Source organism: Erinaceus europaeus, chromosome 2, assembly GCF_950295315.1.
Source record: "Erinaceus europaeus chromosome 2, mEriEur2.1, whole genome shotgun sequence".
Lineage (NCBI taxonomy): Eukaryota > Metazoa > Chordata > Mammalia > Eulipotyphla > Erinaceidae > Erinaceus > Erinaceus europaeus.
Genome location: NC_080163.1, coordinates 93,206,386 through 93,231,774, shown reverse-complemented (window position 1 = coordinate 93,231,774; position 25,389 = coordinate 93,206,386). Strand labels below are relative to the sequence as shown.

At 39.0% G+C, this 25,389-nt stretch overlaps 1 protein-coding gene across 5 annotated transcripts in view; it reads left to right on the top strand.

Annotated features, from left to right (window-relative positions):
- SH3RF1 (SH3 domain containing ring finger 1) overlaps positions 1–25,389 on the top strand; it is a 210,958-nt gene that overhangs the window by 152,984 nt on the left and 32,585 nt on the right. For all 5 annotated transcript variants that reach the window (XM_060184349.1, XM_060184343.1, XM_060184335.1 and 2 more), the window contains exons 5-8: positions 4,351–4,653; positions 12,329–12,439; positions 23,068–23,255; positions 24,401–24,571. In XM_060184349.1, the coding sequence (XP_060040332.1) occupies positions 4,351–4,653; positions 12,329–12,439; positions 23,068–23,255; positions 24,401–24,571 (773 nt within the window). The remainder of the gene's footprint in view (positions 1–4,350; positions 4,654–12,328; positions 12,440–23,067; positions 23,256–24,400; positions 24,572–25,389) is intronic.

The following is a 25,389-nucleotide window of genomic DNA, read 5'->3' as shown; positions in this document are numbered from 1 at the left end:
TGGCTAGATAAATGTCATGGAAATCCCATGTGACTGAATTCAAACTTTCATAAGTGAACTTTATCAAAATTCTATTAAAAGTTGTCAGATTCTTGCTTTCCTGTTGTTACTGAAGGTTAAGTTACACTTACAACAAAAGCCTCTTTAAGTTTCTGCCTGATTCACTTAATGCCCCTACCAAATAGTCTTAACTTTATTATTTTCTTTGGAACTTATAGAGGCAGCGTGTAGTATATTTGAACACTAACCTCTGCTGATACAGAGGAAGTCTAAAGTAATTTTAAAGTATGGTCCCGTAGTGCTAACAAATAGTACATTCCACATGTATAAATGAAATGCAGTAAAAGTATACTGTTGAAAGGAACAGAAATAGAAGAATGAACCATGTCTTGTTTAAAGTGAGCTCATGCATGTGTGGAGACATAAAAGGGGTGGGGGGAACCATTGGTTTCAACTGCTTGTTTTATAAATGTGGAGTCCATCATCAGGAGGGGCAGGTTGGGTCCCTCAGGATCACAAGGTTAGTGCATGGTGCATTGGGACTAAAATTACTGGTTTTTCTATCTGTTCTTTGTAGTACTACCACACCACAACGTACTTCTTTGTATATACAAGCTGTGGGTATAAACTATACTTCTAAACATTCCAGTCCTCTGAAGGAATAATTCTATTTCTAGGATGTGTGTGTATATATACACACCTAATTTCCTGAAAAGACATAATCAAGATAATTCATGGCATCATTGCTCTTAATAACCCTAATTTATAGGAAGATAGGAAGGGAGGGGAGAAGGATAGAGAGGATAGTTGGTAGGGAAGATGAACTCAGATGTAGCTCAATAATAATGAATGAATGAATGAATGAATGAATGAATGAATGAATCATTGCGTACCTAACAGAATGGAATATTGTGCATGCTTTAAAAGGAAAAGAATTGGACAGAGGACCTAGTGGGGGTTGTATTGTTATATGGGAAACTGGGGAATATTATGCATGTACAAACTTATATTTTCTGTTGAATGTAAAACATTAATTCCCCAATAAATAAATTTAAAAAAAAAAGGGACTGGTAAAATTCACCTGTATATTGTGCTACTTTGCCATGTACACGACCCAGGTTTGAGCCCATCCCCTGTCACATTGAAGGAAGCTGTGACACACACACACACACACACACACACACACACACACACACACACCTGCATCTTGTAGAACATTTTGGCTTCCTTCAAAAAACAGATTATTGAGTTGAAGAACCCAGAAAATTGAAATGTGGGGAGTCCCTGTGTTATGAATGTATCTGTTTACTAATTCTCTAATGGCAGGAATCTCTTCTCTCCATTTATGGAACCATAGCCTGTCGCATGTTAACCAGAACTTAACAAATATTCAGCTTAAATTATTTTTAATAGAATAGAGAAAATACAGAATTAGATACAAGTCAAGGTAAAAATGTAGGAAACAATATTTTTCAAGGTATTTATTTCAGAGCACATCATAGGAATACCTGAAATATTAATAAAATATTAAATATAATCAACAGTTATGGGGCTGGGTGGTGGCACACCTGGTTGATTGCCTATGTTACAACGTGTAAGGACCTGGGTTTGAGCCCCCTGGTCTCCACCTACAGAGGGAAAGCTTTGCAAGTGGTAAAGCAGGATTGCAGGTGTCTTTCTATCTCTCCCTCTCTGTCTCCCCCTTCTGTCTTGATTTCTGGCTGTCTTTATTCAGTAAATAAAGATAATTAAAAATTTTTTTAATTTAAAAAACCCAGTTGACTAAGTATACAACTGTGAGTAAACTATTTCAGAATTCTTCAAAATAGACACCATCAAGGGAAGCTTGATTTGACCCCCAAAAATAAATTACCCACAATATCAATTAGAGTGATAGCTTTTGCTAATTATATGTTGGGTTTTAATGGGGAAGACACTTCCTCAACTTCCTTCTCTGTCTTTCTTACCCCACATAACAGGAAAATTGAGTTAATGGGTCTTATTACAGCATGCTGATTAGATAATATTTTTTTTAATTGTGCTGTGGGGTCTAACTGGGATTATACTGTGAAGATTTTCTAACTTCTTTTCCTCTGGTGTTACTGAGTAAACTGATCTTTCATTTTATTGGGGTGATGAATTTGCTGTGAGGGAAAATGAAGTAACGCTTCTGTCTACTTTGATGCCAGTCTCTTTACACCCAGCCAATATAGGGAGGAGGACACTACCATCACATGGTTCGCCACATTTCATAAAACTCTACACTGAAGTTTGCTCTACTCACATTGTAATAGTAAGGCACCACATTGCTTCCTTTGAGTGCTTAAAGGTAGAATAGCTAGATCAAATTGGATTTGTTAAGTTCTAGATATCATGGTCAGATGTCATAACGCTATGATAAGACCACCACCTGTTACTACATTTCATTTCTTCATTTCTACACAACAGTGATCCTCTTTTTCCCTCCATTGGTATTGCAGGCATTGATTGGTGGTGTGACATTGCTGCCTCTTACGACTAAATTTTTTTTCATGTGTAAAAAATCCTTGAAACCTGAAGGAAAGACATGTTCATGTTTGAGAAAAGATATACCATACTAATTATAGACCAGACAGACCAAATGAATTCAAGTCTGTAGGAAGCAGCAAGAACAAATTGTTAATCAATTTACAATCCTCTATAGAGGTACTGGCAACGAGGCTGCAATTAATATAGCTTTGTGAGCAGTCACTTGTACAAGTTCACTTTGGTAAATATTGACAAACTGGATTTTTATTCTTCTAGTAGGATGTTCTCATCAACAGAGTAAAAAAATTGTCGTCCTACCTATGTAGGTGGGTAGGAAATAGCACTTGATGTTATTTTGTGTAAAGGCATTTGTGAAGTGCTGAGTTTGCAATGCTAAAATGGAAAAAAAATCTCCATTATCTTTAAGATGACCTAAATTACTATTTGAAAGTTCGCTATTTTTCATCTCCAGTACGTGTTTTCTTATGAGAGGCTAAACTATACTCATAATGTTTTCCCATTGTTGTAGTATCTAAGTTTTATACAACTTGTTATCATTGATTTTCTCTAGAAATGTTTAATTTTACCTCAGAGAAAGAAGAAAATATGTGTGTGTGGTTTTTTTTTTCTTTCTTGGTAGGGTTATTAGCCCAGTGCAGAGCTTTTGGCCCCTTGTACTATTACTTCACATTTGAACAACTTTCCAAATAGGTATTAGCTTGGAAATTTATATCAAAAACATTTAGTATTTAAAATATATGCATGTATGAAAATAACTGAGATATGAGAATAATAAATCAGTAGACATGGCCAATTTTTTGTGAGTTTTCAAAAGTATATACAGACAAGAGATTAATTTATGTGGAAGCATATGAATTAGTATTTAAAGGTTTTGTTCTTTGTTTCCTTATTTATTTCTTCAAAAGCTAAGACTTGTTCCTTCATTATGTTGTACTTAGCAAATACCCGACCATTATAGACCACAGAGTATTTATTCAGGAAGATGTATGTTTACATATGTTCTGCTCTTACACTGATCTTACAGTGAACTGCAATAAACCTGTTTGTTAGTTGCAAAATTTTAAATGAGATATTCTGAAATTTCTTTTTTTTTTTTTTTTCCCTCCAGGGTTATTGCTGGGCTCGGTGCCTGCATCATGAATCCACTGCTCCTGGAGGCCATTTTTTCCCCCTTTTGTTGCCCTTGTTGTTGTAGCCTCGTTGTGGCTACTATTATTTCCATTGTTGATGTTGTTCGTTGTTGGATAGGACAGAGAGAAATGGAGAGAGGAGGGGAAGACAGAGAGGGGGAGAGAAAGACAGACGCCTGCAGACCTGCTTCACCGCCTGTGAAGCGACTCCCTTGCAGGTGAGGAGCTGGGGGCTCGACCCGGGATCCATACACCAGTCCCTGTGCTTTGGGCCACATGCACTTAACCCACTGCGCCACCACCGGACCCCCGATATTCTGAAATTTCTTTGGGAAAGATTTATTTATGAGAGTGAGAGAAACAGAGCATCATTGTACACATGCCATGTCAGGGATCAAACTCAAGACCTCCTGCTTGATAGTCCAACACTTTATCCATTGTGCCACCTCCTTGTTACTATTACTCTGAAATTGTTTGGTTTTTGATAAACATCTTTGTGTAACAGAGACAGTGAAATCTCAGTATGGATAAAAAAAGGCATCTAATATGAAAATATACATATACTTGTATATGTAAACCCTGAATTTTTACAATATTAAAGCAGTGTTAAATTTTAGGTAACCGTGTACTGAAAATAAATCTCATTGTGTCTTTGAGAACTGTCTAACCCTTTTGTGTCGATTTAATACAGTTTAACTCGGCTGCCAAGCAGTTGATAGAATGGGATAAGCCTCCTATGGCAGGAGTCGAGACTGGAGAATGTATGTCAGCAGCGGCCCAGACCAGCACTGCCCCAAAGCACTCTGACACCAAGAAGAACACCAAAAAGCGACACTCCTTCACCTCCCTAACCATGGCTAGCAAATCCTCACAGGCATCCCAGAACCGCCACTCCATGGAGATCAGCCCTCCTGTCCTCATCAGCTCCAGCAACCCCACGGCTGCTGCTCGCATCAGTGAATTGTCCGGCCTCTCCTGCAGTGCCCCTTCTCAGGTAAATCTTCCAAAGCACACGGAAAGAGCTTAGTGACAAAATGATCTGCTCTCAATGAAATGTTTGTTCACTAGCTGAAAGCTACTGCTTATTTAAGCTCTCAGGAGATTGTAGCTTTTGTTTTTATAGATGAAACATGAAAAAGGAGAAACTACCTTGAATGTATGAAAGAAACCTAGAGCTACTCAGTCATTTTCACAGGAAAGATCAACTGTTATAAGATGATTTAAGCAATCAGTTTCACTAAGCAGTCATTAAGTTTTGTAGAACCGTCCCACAAAACTGCTTTTGGATATCCTGCCATCTCTATCTCTGTCCAGACTGAACATATCATCATCAGAATTTAGCAAGTTTACAGCAGCATCATCTTTGTAACTTATCCTGATATTTCAGTCAGAGTATGAGGGGGAAGAGAAAATATGTGAAGAGATATTTTAATTTACATTAGAAATCTTCCTAACACTTTTTAAAAGCACATTAGTTTGGAATGGGGAGATAAGAGTTGTAGTAACACACTGTCTTATACATTTTATCCCAAAGGTACCAATTTCAGTCCCCAAGACCACCATATGCCAAGGTTGAGCATTATTTTTGCTCTTGCTCTCTCTCGCTCTCTGTCCTTCTCTTTAATGAAGATAAATAGATCTTTAAAAAATAATTTAAGCTCATTATTTCATCATAACTCTGGCTATACAATTTTCTCATGTTAACTAAAATATATGAGATGACTGGAAACATTCATCGGCTCCTTAGGCAAACAGCTGCTGAGTGTCTTATTATTACATCCTTAGAGCCACAGTGTTTACCAAAATAAATAAGATATAGGACTTCCCTACATAAGATCTTAGCCCTGGACTGTTGAGCAAGTCTAGATATGGTCCTGACTAAATCACAGCGCTGCTGGAATTATTCAGTTAGATAATAATCCAGAGGTCCCAGAGCCTAGTCTAAAGCAGCCTGTCATAAGAGGGAGCAATTCCTTTCAAATTTTCATAGTTCTTTTGGAGCAGAGTGGGGGCTGGGTAGGAGGACAGGGAGTAAACTCAAAGCTTGATTCATATGAAGCATATGCTTACTAATAAGCTATACCCCTGACCACTTCTATTTCATTTAAAAATTATGTAAGCTTATACTCTGATAAAATGTAGCTATGTTTTTAAAAAAAATACATAAGAATCAATTATTTTCCTTTAAAAAGCCAGGGAAGTGACTCAGTAGGTAGCAGTGGATTTGCTTGTATGAAGTTTCAGCCCCTGCTCTGGTCTCTGTTTCTTCCTACACCCCACCCCCATTAATAAAAATGTATATACATATTTGAAGTCTTTCTTTACAAAATGAAACAAAAATGCAAACAAGCTGTGATTCTGGTGCTCAAGAAGTTTTAGCTTATTAAGTGCCCTTTGGACACAAAAATAGAAAGAAATGGCACAGTGGAGAAAGTATTCAACTCTCAAACATTCCGTCCTACATTTGATCCACATGTGCTAGAGTAGTGCTCTGGTTTTCTTTCTCACCCTCTTTCTCATTAATAATTGTATGCATTCTATGACTAACAAAACAGTTTTTGTGTCTGGCAGATTTTATTAAAAATTATTTTCTTGTTGGAAAGGTTGCTTAAATGTGGAGCACTTGTCTTGCAAACATGATGCCCAGATTTCTTTCTTTTGTTTTTATTCTTTTTAAACCAGCGCACTGATCAGTTCTGGCTTATGGTGGTGTGGGGGATTGAACCTGGGTCTTCCAAATCTCAGGCACTAGAGTCTTTTTGCATAACCTGTGCCCAGGATAGAATATTATAAATGGTCAAGCAGTGTTGTGGTCTTGATCTTGGGTCCCCCTTCCTCCCTTGCTCCCCCCTTCCCACTCTTCGCACACAATAACATCTATATTCTCACACTCATTTATTAGAATCTTTAGATTTACTCTATATGCTTTTGAGTTAAATGAACTCACTTTCTGAATAGTATTTTTGTTTTGTTTTTGCTTTTTCTATATATTTATTACAAGTACAACAGAAATCTTCATAAATAGTTGCACAAAATGTTAAAGCCACAACATTGTACATAAAAGAAAGAAAACCGGAGTCAGGCGGTAGCACAGCGGGTTAAGCGCACGTGGTGCAGAGTGCAAGGACTGGTGTTAAGGACCCCAGTTTGAGCCCCCCGGCTCCCTACCTGCAGGGGAATCGCTTCACAGGCGATGAAGCAGGTCTGCAGGTGTCTATCTTTCTCTCCCCTCCTCTGTCTTCCCCCCCTTTCTATTTCTCTCTGTCCTATCCAATGATGACATCAACAGCAACAAGAATAACTACAGCAATAATAAAAAATAAAATAAAAAAACAAGGGCAACAAAAGGGAAAATAAATAGTAAAAAAAAAATTTAAAAAGTAAAAGAAAAAGATCCCCTACTCCCCGAATAGGATTTTTTTGTTGTTGTTGGATTTTTTTTAGGTGTAGAGTCATGAAATGTTTGCTCTTGTGGGGAAAATACACCACTCCCTCCCTCTTTATAGGGGATAAGTGAGGTTGAGGATTTTTGTTTTGTTTGTTGATTTATTCCAAATGGCAGACAAATACGCACTCAGTAAATATTTTTTGAACAAATGAGTCTTAACTTAAAAATGGGTAGAAAGCAGAGCAATGTTATTTTACCTGTAACTAATTATACTCATGTGACAAGTGAAGTACTAAGTGGGGTTATTTTGGAAAGGTTTAAAGCTGAAGAATTTTTAAACAAGATTCTGGCAGAAGGACCTGTTAAAGATGGTCATTTATTAATAGAAGATTGAATCATTTAACTGCACGTTCATTTTGTAACCTAGCAGCACTGGACAATGACATTTACTGGAAGTAAAAAAAAAAAAAAACTTACCTGCCAAGAAGAGTGACAACTTAAAATGGAAATAGCTTTAAAAGAATGGACAAGCGATCTCTTGGCAGAAGCAAAAATTAAAAGAAAAAGGGAGATCAGCATAGTGTTTATGTCTTTTGTTGAGGATTGGGCGGTCAGGTGCAAGCATGTCTGATGCTGCCCTGCCAGAGCTAGGAACAAAAACTATGAAAGAACTATTTTTGTTTGGGTTTGGGTAGCTTAGGAAACAAGGCTCTTTCTATGTTCCATTAAGACAGTTCCCCCTCCACTCCCCACCCTCCTGTATTCCAGTACGTTTTGTGTTCAGTGGTAACAGGTTGCCTCAGGGAGACATTTTTTTCTAGAAGAGGATGGGAGGTGTTTGAAGTGCTGCCTGGTTTCTCTAGTCTGGGTTTACAGAAAACACTGCTTGATGAGGAGACTGTGTACATTGGAGGGAACCACAGTCCACAAGAAAGTGGTGAATGCATGTAACATACGCCACAGGCAAGCACCTAGCTGTGGGGATTGGTGGATATGGGAAAATAGGTTAATTTGAAGCTGTTTAAAATCTGATTCTCCTTCTTTCTTTCTTTCTTTCTTTATTTATAATTGGTACTGTGGGGTGGTCCAGGAGGTGGCACAGTGATAAAGCTTTGGACTCTCAAGCATGAGGTTCTGAGTTCAGTCCCCAGCAGCACATGTAACGGAGTGATGTCTGGTTCTTTCTCTCTCCTCCTATCTTTCTCATAAATAAATAAAAACTTTAAACAAAAAAATATGGTACTGGGTCCTTGAACATGCATGATACCACTACTCAGCAGCTTACTCTGGATCAATTCTCATGTGTCTGTTTTAGAGAAATAGAGCAAGGAGGGACACCACAGCACCATGTCACCATCCATGGAACTTTCCTGGTACTTTTTCTTGTGCTTTCATGCTGGGGCTTGAATGCCGGACCCCCACCCCCCCCACACACACACACACAGAGTAAGTTGCACATCTCATAGGGTGAGTTGACATTCCATCTCCTTTCTTTTTTTGTTTTGCTGTCACTGGAGTTCCACTGCTCCTAGCTGACTTTTTCAGATAGACATTTAGAGAGAGACAGAGGGAAAGTGAGAGTGGGAAAGATACTGCAACCCCAAACCTTCCTCCAATGTGATAGGGGCCAGGTGCGAACCTGGGTCACAAGCATGACAAATTAGCCGTGTCTTTTTCCTAAAGAAGGGTGAATCTGCCTAAAGGTAGACCTAGCCAAGGATCTGTCAGTAGATTTGACTGAGGTCCATTACTGAAAGTTTCTCTTGATAATTGACTTATTTTCAATTGGGTAGGGGGCGGGGAGAAGGGAGAAGCCCAAAAAGACAAAGACTAAACCACAATCTCCCGGAGGCGGGGGTGGGGGGTGAGACCAAACCAATGTGAAGCATATCAACAATCTTGCTTATCCTTAATTAGATTTGGTTGCACTTATTACAAAATTCAATGTAAGGAGCCTACACAAATGAAGCCCACCAATAGGCAGGTCAGTGTTTGGTAGAACAGCATCCTCCATCCAGCTCACCTTCTCACCAAGATGTGTAGGTCCTCACTCTTAGAGCTCTATATGGTACTTAGAGATATCATTGTCATGGACAAATCTAGGTACCTGGGTAGAGGTATGGACAATAAAAAAAGAGCAAAAGATTGCTTTGCTATTGCAATTGGTGACTATTGAATGAAGGCTTTAGAATTCCCCTGTAAGAGGCCAGGGATATGTAGCATTATAATTATGCAATGAGACTCTTATGCCTGAGGCTCCAAAGTCCTAGGTTTAATCCCCCACACCACCATAAGCCAGAGCTGATCAGTGCTCTGGTAATAATAATAATAATAATAATAAGAAGAAGAAGAAGAAGAAGAAGAAGAAGAAGAAGAAGAAGAAGAAGAAGAAGATCAAGCATTTCAGATAAATTGGGAGATTAATTATAGGTTGTGTCATGCAGGTGGCTCATTAGAATACATGTGCACAGATGTCTGTAGTTGATATCTGTAAAAGTACATGATATGACAGGCAACCTAGCTGTTTCATCTCCTCCCCTGGCCTCACCCATGATATTCTCTGACCTCTGCCAGCTAGAATGATTCATAATATGAAGTATTTGGTAGCATTTTTGTGTAAAAGAGCCACCCACGTATCCCCATTTGCTTTCCCCCAGCTCTTTTTCCCCTCTCTACATAGTGCTTTCATGTGAAGGAGCCTAAGCATTGAACAATTCTATAGGAAAAGTATCAGCTTGGGAGTCGGGCAGTAGCACAGTGGGTTAAGCGTACACGGTGCGAAGCACAAGGAGCGGCGTAAGGAAAAGGATCAGCTAAGTCAAGTTGTTCTGGACATGCCAACCATTGACTGACTGTTGGAACTCCTTGTTACTCTGTTTTTTCTCTCTTTTTTTTTTTTAAACCAGAGCACTGCTCACTTCTGGCTTATGATGGTGCCCCTGATTAAACCTGCGACTTAATAACCTCAGGCTTGAAAATCTGTTACATAATCACTCTGCCATCTCTTTGTCCTACTTCTTATCATTCTCTTTTGATTTTATTTGATGTGACAGAGAAATTGAGAGGGGAGGAAGAAATAGAAAGGGAGAAAAATGGAAGGACACCTGCAACACTTGCTTTACCTCTTGTGAAGCTTCCCCCCATAGGTAGGGGCTTGGGGCTTGAACCAAGGTCCTTGTGTATGGTAACATGTACGCTCAACCTAGTACACAGTCACCTGGCCCTGCTTTTTGTCTGTCTATGGTGACTTCTTTCTCTTCCTAGGTTCTCATGCTGGCATCTTCCTATACCACCCTCCGTGTTGTCCTGAAGCTTAATGTTTGCATTGTTTTCTCTGTTCTGTGCTACTCTCATCCCCTCCCATGCTTATGTTGGAAAAGCCTAAGGGAACAAGCCTCTAGGAAGTGCATGACTGGATTTATCTAGAAAAATGACTTTTGCATTCAGAGGCTCACTAACAGTTAGTTGTCCCCTCTAAACCATCCCCCTCCAGCCCTTTTGGGACTATGAGAATAAACTAATCAATAATGAGATCTTGGTAGGTTTGTTGCTACCCCCAAAGATTCTTTGGCAGTGGTGTTCACTTTGAAGTGAGCTTCATTGTCTAATCTAAGAAAGACTGACTCTTCATGTAGTGTTGACTTGCAGATGTTTTTAGAGTATATAGATACAGATTTACTTGATAAAATAGCTAAAGGCCATTGGATTTTATCCTAGAATGAAAAAAAGAAGATGCAAAAGACAAAAACAAGCCAAAAAAAAAAAAAAAAACTGTATGCTTCATAGTAGAAATCAATTGGAAATAGACTTTGGTTCACAGGAAAGAAAATGAGGGTCTGGGGAGGACAAAAGCTCTTGTTAGAGGCACCCTTCAATTGGCTTAGCTTCAAGATACTGGTTCAATCAATACATGGGTCAGCAGGTACAGGCATAATTTTATGCTGGTTTTTTCCAGTCTTGGCAGTGCCTCACCCAGTGGGGAACTGGAAATTCCTTCAAGCCTTCGTAGATCTAGACACTGAACTCTCCTTGTCTTAGTAATATTTTTCATACTTAGGGAAATGGAGGAACTCATGTTTGGAATTAAGCTTTTGTTAGAAAAAGTCTATAATTTTTGGTGTGTCATTATTTCCTTAGGGGAAACAAGGTACAACCCTAACACTCCTTTACTAGTATAGGAAGAAGACTGCCTTTGTGTGCCTCCTTTTCCCACAGCACCAAGTAACACCACCTCATTTAGCAGTTGGACATGACAAGAAACTTGGATAAGTAAACATAGACAATGAAATGACCTTAATAATTCAGTTTCTTTCTAGTAAATTAATCTTGGGTCATATGGTGGAAAAGACACCTTTGAAAACAGCTAATTTGGCTTGACATTGTTCCTTTAAAGGCTTTGTAAATAATTACCTGCTCTAGGCATGTCTAGGCAGCTGCATTTTAAATGTGTTCCCACTGAAAAAAGGTAGGAGTCTTGAAAAATGATCCTAAAAATAGCAAAATACCTTAAGCATTTCATGTCCACTCAACATGTCAACAGACAGGTGAGTATTCTGTCACAGCACCTCAACAGGATCTTCAGCGACAATGTTTTAGTAGGCTAGTCAAGGGAAGACAAACTGTCTAGATGGTCAGTTTGGTTGATAGTAGCACCCTAAATGGGGCTGTATGTTACAGTAAAAGCTAATAGAAATTGAATTCTGGGGAGCCGGGCGGTAGCACAGCGGGTTAAGCGCAGGTGGCGCTAAGCGCAAGGACCGGCATGAGGATCCCGGTTCGAGCCCCCGGTTCCCCACCTGCAGGGGAGTCGCTTCACAGGCAGTGAAGCAGATCTGCAGGTGTCTGTCTTTCTCTCCTCCTCTCTGTCTTCCCCTCCTCTCTCCATTTCTCTCTGTCCTATCCAACAACGACGACATCAACTACAACAACAATAAAAAGACAACAAGGGCAACAAAAGGGAAGATAAATAAAATTACAAAAAAAATTTAATAAAATAAAATAAAAAAAGAAATTATAAAAAAGAAATTGAATTCTGATTGTAGAGCATTACAGTGGCCGGTGTTAAGCATGTGGCTCCCCAGTATGTAATACAAATTAGGTAACCAGTGAATTTGAGTTGACTCAACTGAAAAGGATTCAGTTTTCCCAAAACAGTAGAAGCTACAGATAAAAAATATATAAAAATATATTGTGATTTTCCTTTCAATATTTAGCTGATATGCTCTATTATGGTATATATTAAATATAATATTGTTTTTATTATTTTTTTTTTTCTTGGCAGGTTCATATAAGTACCACCGGGTTGATCGTGACCCCACCCCCAAGCAGCCCAGTGACAACTGGTCCCTCATTCACATTCCCACCAGATGGCCCCTACTCAGCCGCCCTTGGAGTAAGTATAGATTCTCCCCCTCTCTATTTTGCTTTTGGGTATCTAGTCACATGAAGCTGGCTCTTGTCTATTGTCTCTATGTATTTTACAAAAAAGATTACGAAGTCCGGAGTTGGGCGGTAGCGCAGTGGGTTAAGCACACGTGGTGCAAAGCGCAAGGACCGGTGTAAGGACCCCGGTGTAACCCCCGGCTCCCCACCTGCAGGGGAGTCGCTTCACAGGTAGTAAAGCAGGTCTGCAGGTGTCTATCTTTCTCTTCCCCTATCTGTCTTCCCCTTCTCTCTCCATTTCTCTCTGTCCTATCCAAGAACGCCGACATCAATAACAACAATAATAACTACAACAATAAAACAAGGGCAACAAAAGGGAATAAATAAATAAATAAATAATATATTTTTTAAAAGAATAGGAAGTCACTTTCTCACCAGCTGAAACAAAGTGTTTAATAGTGAGGATTAGTGGCCTGAAACTATTAGAAGAGCTCTGTTTAGTTTTCATTAAAGTTCAGCCTGACTTCCTAAAGACCTAACTTTTATTTCTTTAGTTTCTAAAAACTGCTTATTTCTCATTATAGAAATATAAACAAGGAACTAGGATTCCAAAAGCTAAATGTTCTGCTCTTGAGTCACATGGTTAGTCAATGCCATAGTTGATCATTTAGTTTTTAGGTCTTCTGTTGGAATAGACATAGTTATGGCTGCCTAGGGTATCAGCTTCCTTGGAAAACTCTCGCCAGTTATGTGATGTTCCTTCTGAAAACAGCATCCTGCAGACACTATTCAAATAGTAATAATAATACTTGATTCAAAACACCCAGAGGAGTGGTGTAATTAATAGAAATAATGAAGGAGACTAGGGGAGATAGATAGATATAAAAATGATGATGACTGAAGAGAAAATTAAAAATGCAGTAAACAAATGTGATGTTAAGTATCAGAAACAATAGTCTTAATCTTGCTTCTGAAAACAGCAAATAGTGGAACTACAAGGAACCAGCAGTTGTGAGATATCTCCTTTTCAGCTCACTCCCTTGACTTATACCATCAGATTATTCTAGTTCCTTGAATAAGGACAGCAAAAAACATCCCTAAATTTGATCTCCTCATTGGGCCCCACACCTTTAAGTTCCTTTGTAAAATCTCAATAATTGTCATGCTCTCAAAGAAGTAGTGGTTGGGGGGGCCAGGTGGTGGCGCACCTGGTTAAGCGTACACATTACAGTGTGCAAGGATCTGGGTTCAAGCCCCTGCCACCTGCAGGGGGAAAGCTTCACAAGTGGTGAAGCAGGTCTGCAGGTAGTCTCTCTGTCTCTCTCCTGCTCTCTTTCCCCCTTCCCTCACAATTTCTCTCTGTCTCTATTCAAAATAAATAAAGATTTTTAAAAAATTTTTTTAAAAAAGTAGCCGTTAGGTGACAGAACATCATATGTGGGTTTGAAGCACAGCTTAGCCCATTGTTATTTAATCAGCCTCTTTAAGCCACAATGTTCCTACTTATGAGATGAGACTAATTGTATCTACTTTAAAGCATTGGTACTATGCATAGAACATAGGAAGGGGAGCTATTATTGATCTTGTTATTGGCCTCTACAAGGGGGGCCTAGAGCATACTAAAAAACTTTTTTAAAAAAGAGAGAGAGAAAATAATCATTTTTATTAACATTAAAGAGGACCATCCTTGGATTTCATTCCTTTGAACTTTGTGTTATAGAAAACAAAGAAGACCTTATTTCCTTAAACCCTACCATCTATCATATTTTCTTACATTGGTAGGAGAAGGCAGTACAATTGAGACCTAGAGAACTTCTAGACCCAGAATGTTGTCCTTGAATTAGTTACTTCAGAGAACACTATGGAGCTTTTAGTTTTAATGTAGGTTACACTGAAGGTTCTTGGAAGCTCTGGTCTATTTTGTTTTGGTTTTCTTTTCTTTTTTTTTTTTTTTTTCCTCCTCCAGGGTTATTGCTGGGCTCGGTGCCTGCACCATGAATCCACCGCTCCTGGAGGCCATTTTTTCCCCCTTTTGTTGCCCTTGTTGTAGCTTCGTTGTGGTTATTATTATTGCCCTTGTTGAGGCATTTCGTTGTTGGATAGGACAGAGAGAAATGGAGAGAGGAGGGGAAGACAGAGAAGGGGAGAGAAAGATAGACACCTGCAGACCTGCTTCACCGCCTGTGAAGCGACTCCCCTGCAGGTGGGGAGCCGGGGGCTCGAACCGGGATCCTTACGCCGGTCCCTGCGCTTGGTTTTCTATATTGACTGTACCAAGAATGATAAGTCTTCAAACTGCTGGTTTATTTTTAGGTTGTGGATTTTATATATGTTGTAAAGACTGCTTTTCCCTCTGCTAGCTTGCTTAGAGCAAACTTTGTATCCCTATCCCAGAAAGGGCCTCATACTCAAATTGTTAACTTCATCTAGTTTTATTGTCCTCATTTTCATTACTTTAGATATATATATATTTTGTCTTGGTACATTTTATACAAAATTTAAAACTGGCTTTGAGACAAGGTGAGACATAAATAAATTCAGAGCAAATACGTAGCTTGACTTTAGACTTTCATAAACATCTTAAACAGTTAAACTTGATCTTAAATGAGTGTTACTAATGTTCTGATTTAAAGGTTATAGGTACCTTGATGGTATAGTTATTTGGTGAAGGAAATGAAGTTTTGACTCACCAGGGGAGATGAATATAAGTTAACTTTCATTGAAATGCCATTTCCATGAGATTCTTCTAACTGCAGATATTTCAGACAGAGACAACTTCCATAATCACCATCCTTTAGTCTTTTGGTAAGACACTTCTTTGCTTCCTTCTCTTCTTCCCTTGATCTAGACATAAACAGAAAGGTTTTGTTGACTGCTTTATTTGGAAAAATTCTAGTTTGATCTCTTAAGGTGGGAAAAAGACTGACTTTTCTGATCTTAGAAAAATTAATTAGTGAAAAAGATGTAGAGTTGACTGAGATGCAGTGCTTGTGGGCTGAAAATTTTACAATCTAGTAAATGGCCAGTTCTTAACCTGGAGGCTAACTCCAGGGCAAATCTGATCAGACAAGTCACAAGGGAGCATGGCTATACAAAGACTAGGGTGTTTTTTTTTCTTCAATTTTATTTATTTTATTTGATAGAACAGAGAAAAATTGAGGGGGAGGATAGAGAAGGAGAGGAGAGCAAGACAGAGAGAGACACCTACAGCCCTGCTCCACCGCTCATGAAGCTACACACACACACACACACAAACACACACACACACACACACACACACAGACACACAGATAGCAACTGGGGGCTTCAACCTGTATCCTTGTGTAAGACATGCACTTAACGAGGTACACCATGTTCTGACCCCCAAATATTGGTTTACATTCAATCAATTTATCCTAGGATTATATAAGAAAGCCTGCATGTTAAGCAAGGGAAAGGCTTATTAAATAGTTGGTCTGCTTGCCAATTCCATTCTATGAAAAACTAATTATAAACAGACCTATCATCTCAGGGGATTTCTGGAATGCAAAGTCCTTGGTAAGTTGGCAGAAACGTTTTATTTAGTATATTAGGTTTAAATGGGGGGGCAGTGTCAGCTTGTTGCCTTTTCCATTAATCATGGCAAATATCACAATTAAAACCTGAAGTATTTCCTAACTCTTTGAGCACCATAACAGCCAACAGTATGTGTACAGTTTATAGTGTGGTGTGGATTTATAGGTAGTAAACGACACCACTAGAATTGGTATCAAAAACTATTTCTAATATTTTTTCATTGAGACTTTTTAATCTTTAAAGCAGAATGAATTTATATATTTCACACATAACAGCTGAAATGTTGACTACCTAACACAAGGAGCAAAACTGCTATTCAATCATCAGACTATAATTAGTGAGGTTTTGTTTTTTGGGGTTTTTTTCCATCAAATTTTATGGGAGGGATTGAAAGGTAAAGATTTTTTTTTTGGTATTTTTAAAAAATATTTTTATTTATTTATTATTGGATAGAGACAGAGAAATTGAGAAGGGGTAGGAGACAGGAGAGAGACAGAGACACCTGCGGCCCTACTTCACCACTTGTGAAGCTTTCCTCTCTATAGGTGGGGACTTGACCCTGGATCCTTGCACACTGTAATATGAGTACTTAACCAGGTGCACCATTGCCTGGCCCCGAAAGGTAAAGATCTTAACTTTGAACATTCAGCATAATAGTAGTAGAATTTCTTTAAGTAACTAAAAATCCCTGTGTTTCTGTACTAGCTGAGCTATTTAGCACAGTGTTACAAATAACCACAATAACAAAGGTCTGCTGCAGCCTATGACCAATTTATAAACAGATTATATTTGAAAAATGGGTGTTCTTTCTTTAAAATATATTTACACTGTGTGTGTGTTTAAAGAAACAAAGTTAAACACTATCATATTCTTAAAATAGCTGTTAATTCATTGAAGCCCCTGAGTCTGTTAAGTGAACTTATTGCTATTGGCAGATCATAATAGGCACTGAACATTGGAGATAGAGATGCCAACATTTATAGTTTGAGAGACAGAAATGAAGCCTTTGGAACTGGCAGAAGTTCTGAAAATAAGGTTGGGGGGGGGATAGCGTATAGCCAGAATTTCATATCAGCAACATTAAAGATGGATATCTTAGGAACTGAGGCCTCGCAATCTATATCATGCTGTTCTAAAGTGGTAGGAGCATATCATTATTCCTTTTTTGAAAAACATGCCTTGAAGATCTGTTTTCTTCTGTTAGTAGTGAAATAGCAAGAAAAATAGACTTCATAGTCTACTATCTCTAGGGCACTGGGAAAAAGGCAGTCCAACCTAGTTCTAATTATATCCTACTTCACAGGTACATATATTGAGACATAGGGACCTTATGTATTTTTTTCTTTTATAAAGTCAGTGAACTTTACAAGCATCTCACTAACCAAATGTCTAGTAATAAATATTTAATTTATAGGAGAAGTTTCATTCCCAGAGAGATATTTTTAAATTTCCAAATTGTTAATTATGCCTTTCCTGTTTTTTATGATCTTCTAAACATCAATTTCTAACTTTTTTATACATTATCTAATTTTTTTCTTTATAGCTGTGACTCCAATTGACTGGTTTAATTTTGATGAACATCCACATGAGACTAAAGACTCACTATTTTATCTTAAAGTTATTTAATCCTGATAAATATGTTACTTATGTATGTATTTTTTGGACAAGAGCCATACTTAACTCTGGCTATTAGTGGTGTGGGAGATTGAGCCTGGACCCTCTCATACGCAAGTTCTGTGCAGTACTGCTGCACTCTCTCCCTGCCACTGCCCCTGCCCCAGGTGGTTGTTGTTGTTATTATTATTATCATTATCATTATTATTTTATCAGAGCACTGATCAGCTCTGGTTTTTGGTGGTGCAGGGATTGAACCTGGGAGTTTGGTGCCTCAAGCATGGGAGTCTCTTTGCATAACCACTATGTTACCAACCCCCACCCTCAAGTTATTTTTTTGAATAATAAATTCTTGCATTTTTACTTATTCATTGTCATAAAATAAGGCAATGTTCTCAAATAATTTTGCAAACACTACTGCACAGAGACAGGTAATACTGCTGAAATGGTTAACACTGTGGGCTTGGGAATATGACTGCACTAGTGTCTATGCCAGTTCAGACACAGAAAGACTGTAGAGATGTGATATGTAGAGTTGAAAGTCTGTTGAAAAGCAGAAATCATATCATCATTTAGAAAGAAATGATGATATGATTGAGGGATGTTAAATGGCATTTTCTCAATGGGCCCAGTCCTGCCAGTCACTTTCCTAGGAGAGATACATACATAAGAGGTGGTAGGAAAGAAAATGAATCCTTCTTGTCAGTTGAAATTATGCCCAAAGCACTTAACCAGTAGGCTGGCCTGCAGCCCTCAACCCAGGCTTAAGACCTAATGAATCTTGTCCTCTCTCCTTAGCCAATTACAGACCTCACCACTCTCTGGCAGATTGCCTAGAAAGGCAATAGAAGAGGCAAGCACCAGAGAGGAGAGGTTTACACCCACAGGCTTGAACTTTTCATTCAGAGTGTCTGCTAGCAAATGTGGCCAGTCAGTGGACTGGAATCCAGGCCAGTCAATGGACTGGAATCCAGCCCACTCTGAGAGAGGACATCCCTTTTCCTGGTACTTACTCTAACAAAGGAGGGAAATTGAGAACTGCCTTAAAAGACAGACTCTACTTTTTTCTCCCCCCACCAAAGTTATCATTGGGATTTGGTGCTTACACAACAAATTCACCACTCCCAGCAGCCATTTTTTTTTCTCTTTAATTTTGGTTATTTGGTAGGATAAAGAGAAATTAAGGGGGGAGATAGAGAAAGGGAGAACACCCGAAGTACTGCTTCACCACTCATGTAGCTTCCCCCATGCAGGTGGAGAGTGGGGGCTTGAACCCAGATCTCTACACATAGTAACATGTACGTTCAACCAGGTGCACCACTGCCAGGCCCCAAGAATCTACATTTTTATCTGACCTCAAAGCTGCCTCTTTCAGAATCAGTGGATCAGGGGTACAGAACCTGAACATAACAAATTTCACATTAGCAGGCCAATCCAAAGTTTTATTTTCTAGCCATAGTATTCAGAAATAGTAATTCTTGTCTCAGATCTTTACTGCATGCTGGTAAGCAGAGGTCTGATTCTTTTTTTTTTTTTAATTTTCTAAAAATTATATTTATTTATTTTCCCTTTTGTTTCCCTTGTTGTTTTTTATTGTTGTTGATGTCATTGTTGGATAGGACAGAGAGAAATGGAGAGAGGAGAAGACAGAGAGGAGGAGAGAGAGATAGACACCTGCAGACCTGCTTGACTTGAACCGGGATCCTTAAGCCAGTCCTTGTGCTTTGCGCCACATGTGCTTAACCCGCTGCACTACCGCCCGACTCCCCAGAGGTCTGATTCTATAGAAGCACTAGTAGAGAGCCATTTTTAACCAATTAGAATAATTTCCAGTTTTCTACATCAGTACTTTTAATGACGTGAGCCATAGCTATAGGCAACTTTGCTTAGATAATATAAACCTGCTACATAAAGCTAAAGCTATAAGGAGCACTTATCAAGTCCCTGTTAATTTAGCACGAAGTATCTAGAAACATTTAGATGTGGTCTTTAGTTCTGAACAATATTGAATTTATAAAATATGACTTTTTCACTGCTAGCAGACCATAGATTTTTTATTTCTCCTCTACTGGTTCATCTTGGCCTCTGGTGCCTGGGCTGGTCTCAGCTAGGAAATAATAGGTCTACAGGTCAGTTCTGGGTGAATGAAAGACTGGTTTGCTTTGTAGAAATTTCAGGTCTTGCAGGATTGCAAACAGCCTGAAGCACAACACACAGTGGATTACCTTTTGAACTTCCACATCACCAGATTATTTCAGTTTAGGTTGTTTATAGAGCAACCCACAGAACTTCCTAGTCTGTCACAGCCTGGGTCTCACCAGAGCCCTATCATTTTACCAACCCCACAGGGCTGAGCAACATCTAGGAATCTGATTTTAATCAGACTTTCTCTTGGTCTTTGTCTGTGTATTTATATATCCACAGCTATAACATCCAGGAATCTGACTTTAATCAGACTTACTCTCTTGGTCTTTGTGTGCTTATATATACATGAATACAACATCTAGCAATCTGATTTTAATCAGACTTTCTCTTTTTCTTGGTCTTATACCTAGAAATATGAATGTACACATATATATGTACACTTACCCCCAGCATTGAGGAATATATCTACCCAATTTTGGTGACCATCTATGTTTCAACCATAAAGAGAGAAATATTACTGTATTTTTCTTTTTAACATTTGGGATCTTTCTGAATTTTCTCTTTCATACCATATTTTAAATGCCTATAAACTTACTTTGTATAATAAAAACAAGAGGTGACTTTCTAATATTTTGTTAACAAAGTGTGACATGTTTTTATCCAGTTTTCAGGTTTTGTTTTGTTTTTTACCTTTTCCTTATGGCCAATTTAGCACAGATTTTGTTTAATAAACTTAAGTTATAACAGACCATTTTAATTTCCTTTTCTCTTGGAAATAGAATTTTACTGAGAGTGTGAAATGGAACTTTTTGGTTCTGTGCCTTAGGTCCTATTTTAAGTCATTTCTAGGAGCAATTGTTGGACTCACTATTGATGGAATATATGTCCTTTTTCTTCTGCCCTCCCACAGCCACTCTGATTTGAAATCAAACTTAGAAAGATTCAAATGGTGGTCTGGGAGGTGGTACAGTGGATAAAGCAGTGGAGCTCGGAGTCCCGAGTTCAATCCCCAGCAGCACATGTACCAGAGTGTTGTTCTTTCTCTCTCTCCTCCTATTTTTCTCATAAATAAATAAATAAAATCTTAAAAAATATTCAAATGGAAACCTGTTGAGTGGTACTTTTTAATGTCTTTCTATGTCTATGTACAGTCTAGATTTATATGTCTATGTATGTCTATGTATGTATGTATGTCTATTTATGTATTTGTATGTCTATGTACAGTCTAGATTTGTAATCCCACCCACTGGAATATTATTGTCCATGATCTTCCCAGGTCATACTTTTTGCTAGAAGTACTTTTTTTTTTCTATCTAGTTTGTCACTGGGAGAAGACCAAATGGGATGAATGCTTCATCTTCTTCGGCCTCAAGTCCCAGTCCATGCAAATCCTACAGCCATAAACAAATCTTAATTCTGCCATGTTTTATACTGAGTGAGAGTTCAAGGAATGTTCATAAAGTTCTAACTCTTTGAACTAACCTCTGCCGTGTCCAGGCTAGCACTCCGTAAGCAGCTCCACACCTCATTTATTTCTGTACCAAATGTTCTGTAACAACTTCAGCTGCAGTATAGGGGGGAAAAAAATCATTCCCTGAGAGTCACTTTAGCAAAAAAATTTTAAAATAGTAATAATAACAATATGTGAAACACTTTCCGTATATGTCTGAGAACCTAAAAGATTTTTCTACTCAGTTTATTATGTTTCTGGATCTATATACATTGACAGGCAGATGAAGTAAATCTTGATGAGATAACATTTATTATTATAAAATACAGAAACAAAAATGACTCCTGATTTATGTTGAAATATCATTGCATTTTCTTACTAGTATGTCAATGTATAGAAACCATTTATGTTTTCCTAGGTGTGTCCTTCCATCTCCTTATTTCTTCTTTGATTCCATTTTTACATCTAGAGGTTCAAAGATTTGGGTAGGGTGAGGTAGGGATTCAAGCAGGCCTTTGTAGGCCTGCCTGTTTTCCCAGGAGTTTCAGTATACAGACCCTAGAGAATTATCTGGGGTTTATAGATCAGAAGGTAACAATTGCACCATTGATTTTCAAAAGGCATGGAATCCTGTAGGCAGAACCATTTAGTCTGTGCCCATAAAGGGACCAGCAGCTTTTCACTGGTGTACTTGTTAAAGATTACCAATCTTGATAGTACTAAATTTCAAAAGCTGGCATAGTTAAGAAAAGAATAAGCAAAAATAGCAATAATAGCCCAGTGATTGTGACTTGCTATTGTTTGGGCCTTAGCGGAGACCAAGCATCAAAGGAAATTTTCATCTGAAGGAATGGTTTGAGGTACAGAGTGGCTAAACTGTTTTGTGTTGTGTTTGAGTTTCAAGTTGCAGAAGTGATCACAAATTAATTCCTCGTGAGCAGTGTGACATTATAGCTGCCCACACCCTTGCCTGAAAGGCATTTGGATTCTTGTCCATGTCTGAACTTAAGATTGTTATTAGTCTGAAAAGTCTATGCATTTTTTTCATTATTTCTCTCCTTCCTCCAAGTATGATTACGTACTTAATTGCTAAAAAGCTTGCTGTGGCATTAAGACCTTATGGGAGAACAGGAGATTAGTTTATTTTTAAAAAATTTTTATTTATAAAATGGAAATACTGACAAGACCATAGGATAAGAGGGGTACAATTCTACACAGTTCCCACTACCAGAACGCCATATCCCCTCCCTTCCCCTGATAGCTTTCCTATTCTTTATCCCTCTGGGAGTATGGACCCAAGGTCACTGTGGGATGCAGAAGGTGGAAGGTCTGGCTTCTGTAATTGTTTCCCCACTGAACATGGGTGTTGGCAGGTCGACCTATACTCCCAGCCTGTCTCTCCCTTTCCCTAGTAGGGCAGGGCTCTGGGGAGGCAGGGTTCCAGGACACATTGGTGAGGTTGTCTGCCTAGGGAAGTCAGGCTAGATGAGTTTTTGTTGTTACTGTTTTTAGAAAAGAGGCATTCATGTATGTGAGGAAGCCTGCTGGTTCTGCTCTGTATGAGTTTGATCAAAGTCTTTCTCCATAGATTTCTGATTCCTTTTCCCTCCCATCTTCCATAAAAGGTATAGATAAAAATTTTCTCTCTTCTCTTCTCTTCTCTTCTCTTCTCTTCTCTTCTCTTCTCTTCTCTTCTCTTCTCTTCTCTTCTCTTCTCTTCTCTTCTCTCCTCTACCCTCCCTTCCCCTCCCCTCTCCTTCTCCTCTTCCTCCTCCTCTTCTTTTCTTCTTCTTTTTTTCTCCTCCTTCTTCCTCCTTCTTCCCCTCTCTCTCTCTCTCTCTCTCTCTCTCTCCCCCTCTTCTTTCTTATTCTAGGCTATGAACCCTCCTCTCCCTCCACCCCCGCTTCTGGCCTCTACACCACCCAGTGCTGCTGCCGCCGCCGCCGCTACCGCCACTGCAGCTGCCACTGCCGCTGCCACCAGTGCTGCAATGGGACCCCGGCCTGCAGTGGGACCCGCTGACCAGATGGCTCATTTACGGCCTCAGACTCGGCCCAGTGTGTAAGTGAGGATGGCATTTACTACTACTTAAACAATCCTTTCTAAACAAAGCCCAAAAAACAGAAGTAGAAAAACACTTTTCTGGCATGAGCTGGTGACAGGCTCATAGCTCACCAAAGAGGTTTCTGTTCTGCAGACTTCTGCCTAGTCACGCATAAATAAGTAGGAAAACTTTGAAACAAAATGGGTCTCACACTTGACCTTTCTGGGCAGCCATCCTGCTGAGTGAAGACCTTTCACAGTTCAGGGAAACTTAGCTGTTTGCTTCTTCATAATGTTATAAATGTATAGAGCTCCCTTTTGATACAACTCCTGTCTTGGCTTTTCACCTTCATTTTCATTTCTTGCATTAACATATTAAGGAATAGGAAGATTTTACTCACAGATCTGACCTAGTAGCTGTGAAAAGCTTCAAGTCCCCAACAGTCTCAAAAACTCAGATGTCTTGTTTAGTTTACTGATGCCAAAATGCAACTAAAATTTTGTGGACTCTGCATGATGTGACTTTATAACATGGGACAGTTTAACATACCAGTGATAAAATCTGTTATTGTCCCCTGCCTGGTTTCATATATGTGTGGCACAATTACCTTACAGTGCAGCATTGTTTTTTGTACTATTTGTGATCTGGACTTTGTTTTCCCTTGACTCTTTCAAACTCAGCATTTTTCCTGACTGAGCACACAGAAGCAGGTGCAGCCAAGCCTCTGGGTTCAGCTTGCATGTGGAAAGCAGCATGTTGTGCTTCCCAGTGGGAGTTCATACCATCTGTCCTCATTTGGGGCCACTTCCCAAGTCTAACAAGTGCCATTTGAAGAGCTCAATTTTCCCAGTGGGTTCCTAATCCCCACCAGCAACTTAGGCACTATGAGGGAACTGCATTAATTCTTTCACACTTCAAGAATGGCATTTGGTAGGTAGGACAGCCAGTTCCTCACTGGGGAGACAGAGTTGGCAGTTCTTAATCAGAAAGGGCACTGCCTTTTAAGTGGAGATAAGACCTCTTTCATTAGGCAATTATCTTTTTCTGTTTACATGTATACAACATATTCAGAACTTTGTGCCAAAGAAGAGTTTTGAACACCTTAGCCTGTCTGTTACTCATTCTGTTACTGAATCAAAATAAAATATTCTTTCTACTCTAGGTATGTTGCCATCTATCCATACACTCCCCGGAAAGAAGACGAACTGGAGTTGAGAAAAGGGGAGATGTTTTTAGTGTTTGAGCGATGTCAGGATGGCTGGTTCAAAGGGACATCAATGCATACCAGCAAAATTGGGGTTTTCCCTGGCAATTATGTGGCCCCAGTCACAAGGTATGGTTTTGAATAAATATTTTTGTAAGCCATAGACAGAGAAGCTTTGTTCTTTTCTGTGGTTTCTAATCTATCCAGATTCTTTCTCATGTTCTAATTGTCTGTTGCATAGCCAACATGTGAAAAATGCACATCTGGGACTGATGAGACATCTCCCCTGGGAAGCTGCCTGCACTGCCATGCACCTAGCTCAGCATCAGGCCTGGTTGCCAGTTCCCACCGCACTGGGGAAACTTTGGTCTTCTGGTGTATTTTCCTCTTATTAGCCTAAATCAGTGAGGCCCCCACAGTGACAAAAAGAAAAAATTCCTTCTAACACAAACGCTCATGTTAATTTTCACGTAGATATGTATGAAGTTGTATGTTTCTTCCACTGGATGTACTGGGATATGAGTTATTTGCTTGAAGCTAAATCTAAGAAGAATCAGCTATGCCAGTTTTAAATAATTTGCTGCTAGAAAATAAAGTATTGTGTTTAATATAAATGAAAACTATATTATTAATGCTTAACATTCCTTATATTATACTTTCTGTTTGCCAGGCAGGTGGAATTTTTTTTTTTCCTCCAGGGTTATTGCTGGGACTCAGTGCCTGTGCTATCAATCCATTGCTCCTAGAGGCCATTTTTCCCATTTTTGTTTCCCTTGTGGTTGTTATTATTGTTATTTCCATTATTGTTGCTGCTGCTGCTGTTGTTGTTGGATAGGACATAGAGAAATCGAGAGAGGAGGGAAAGACAGAGAAGGGAAGAGAAAGATAGACAACTGCTGACCTGCTTCATTCACTGCTTGTGATATGATCCCCCTGCAGGTGGGGGC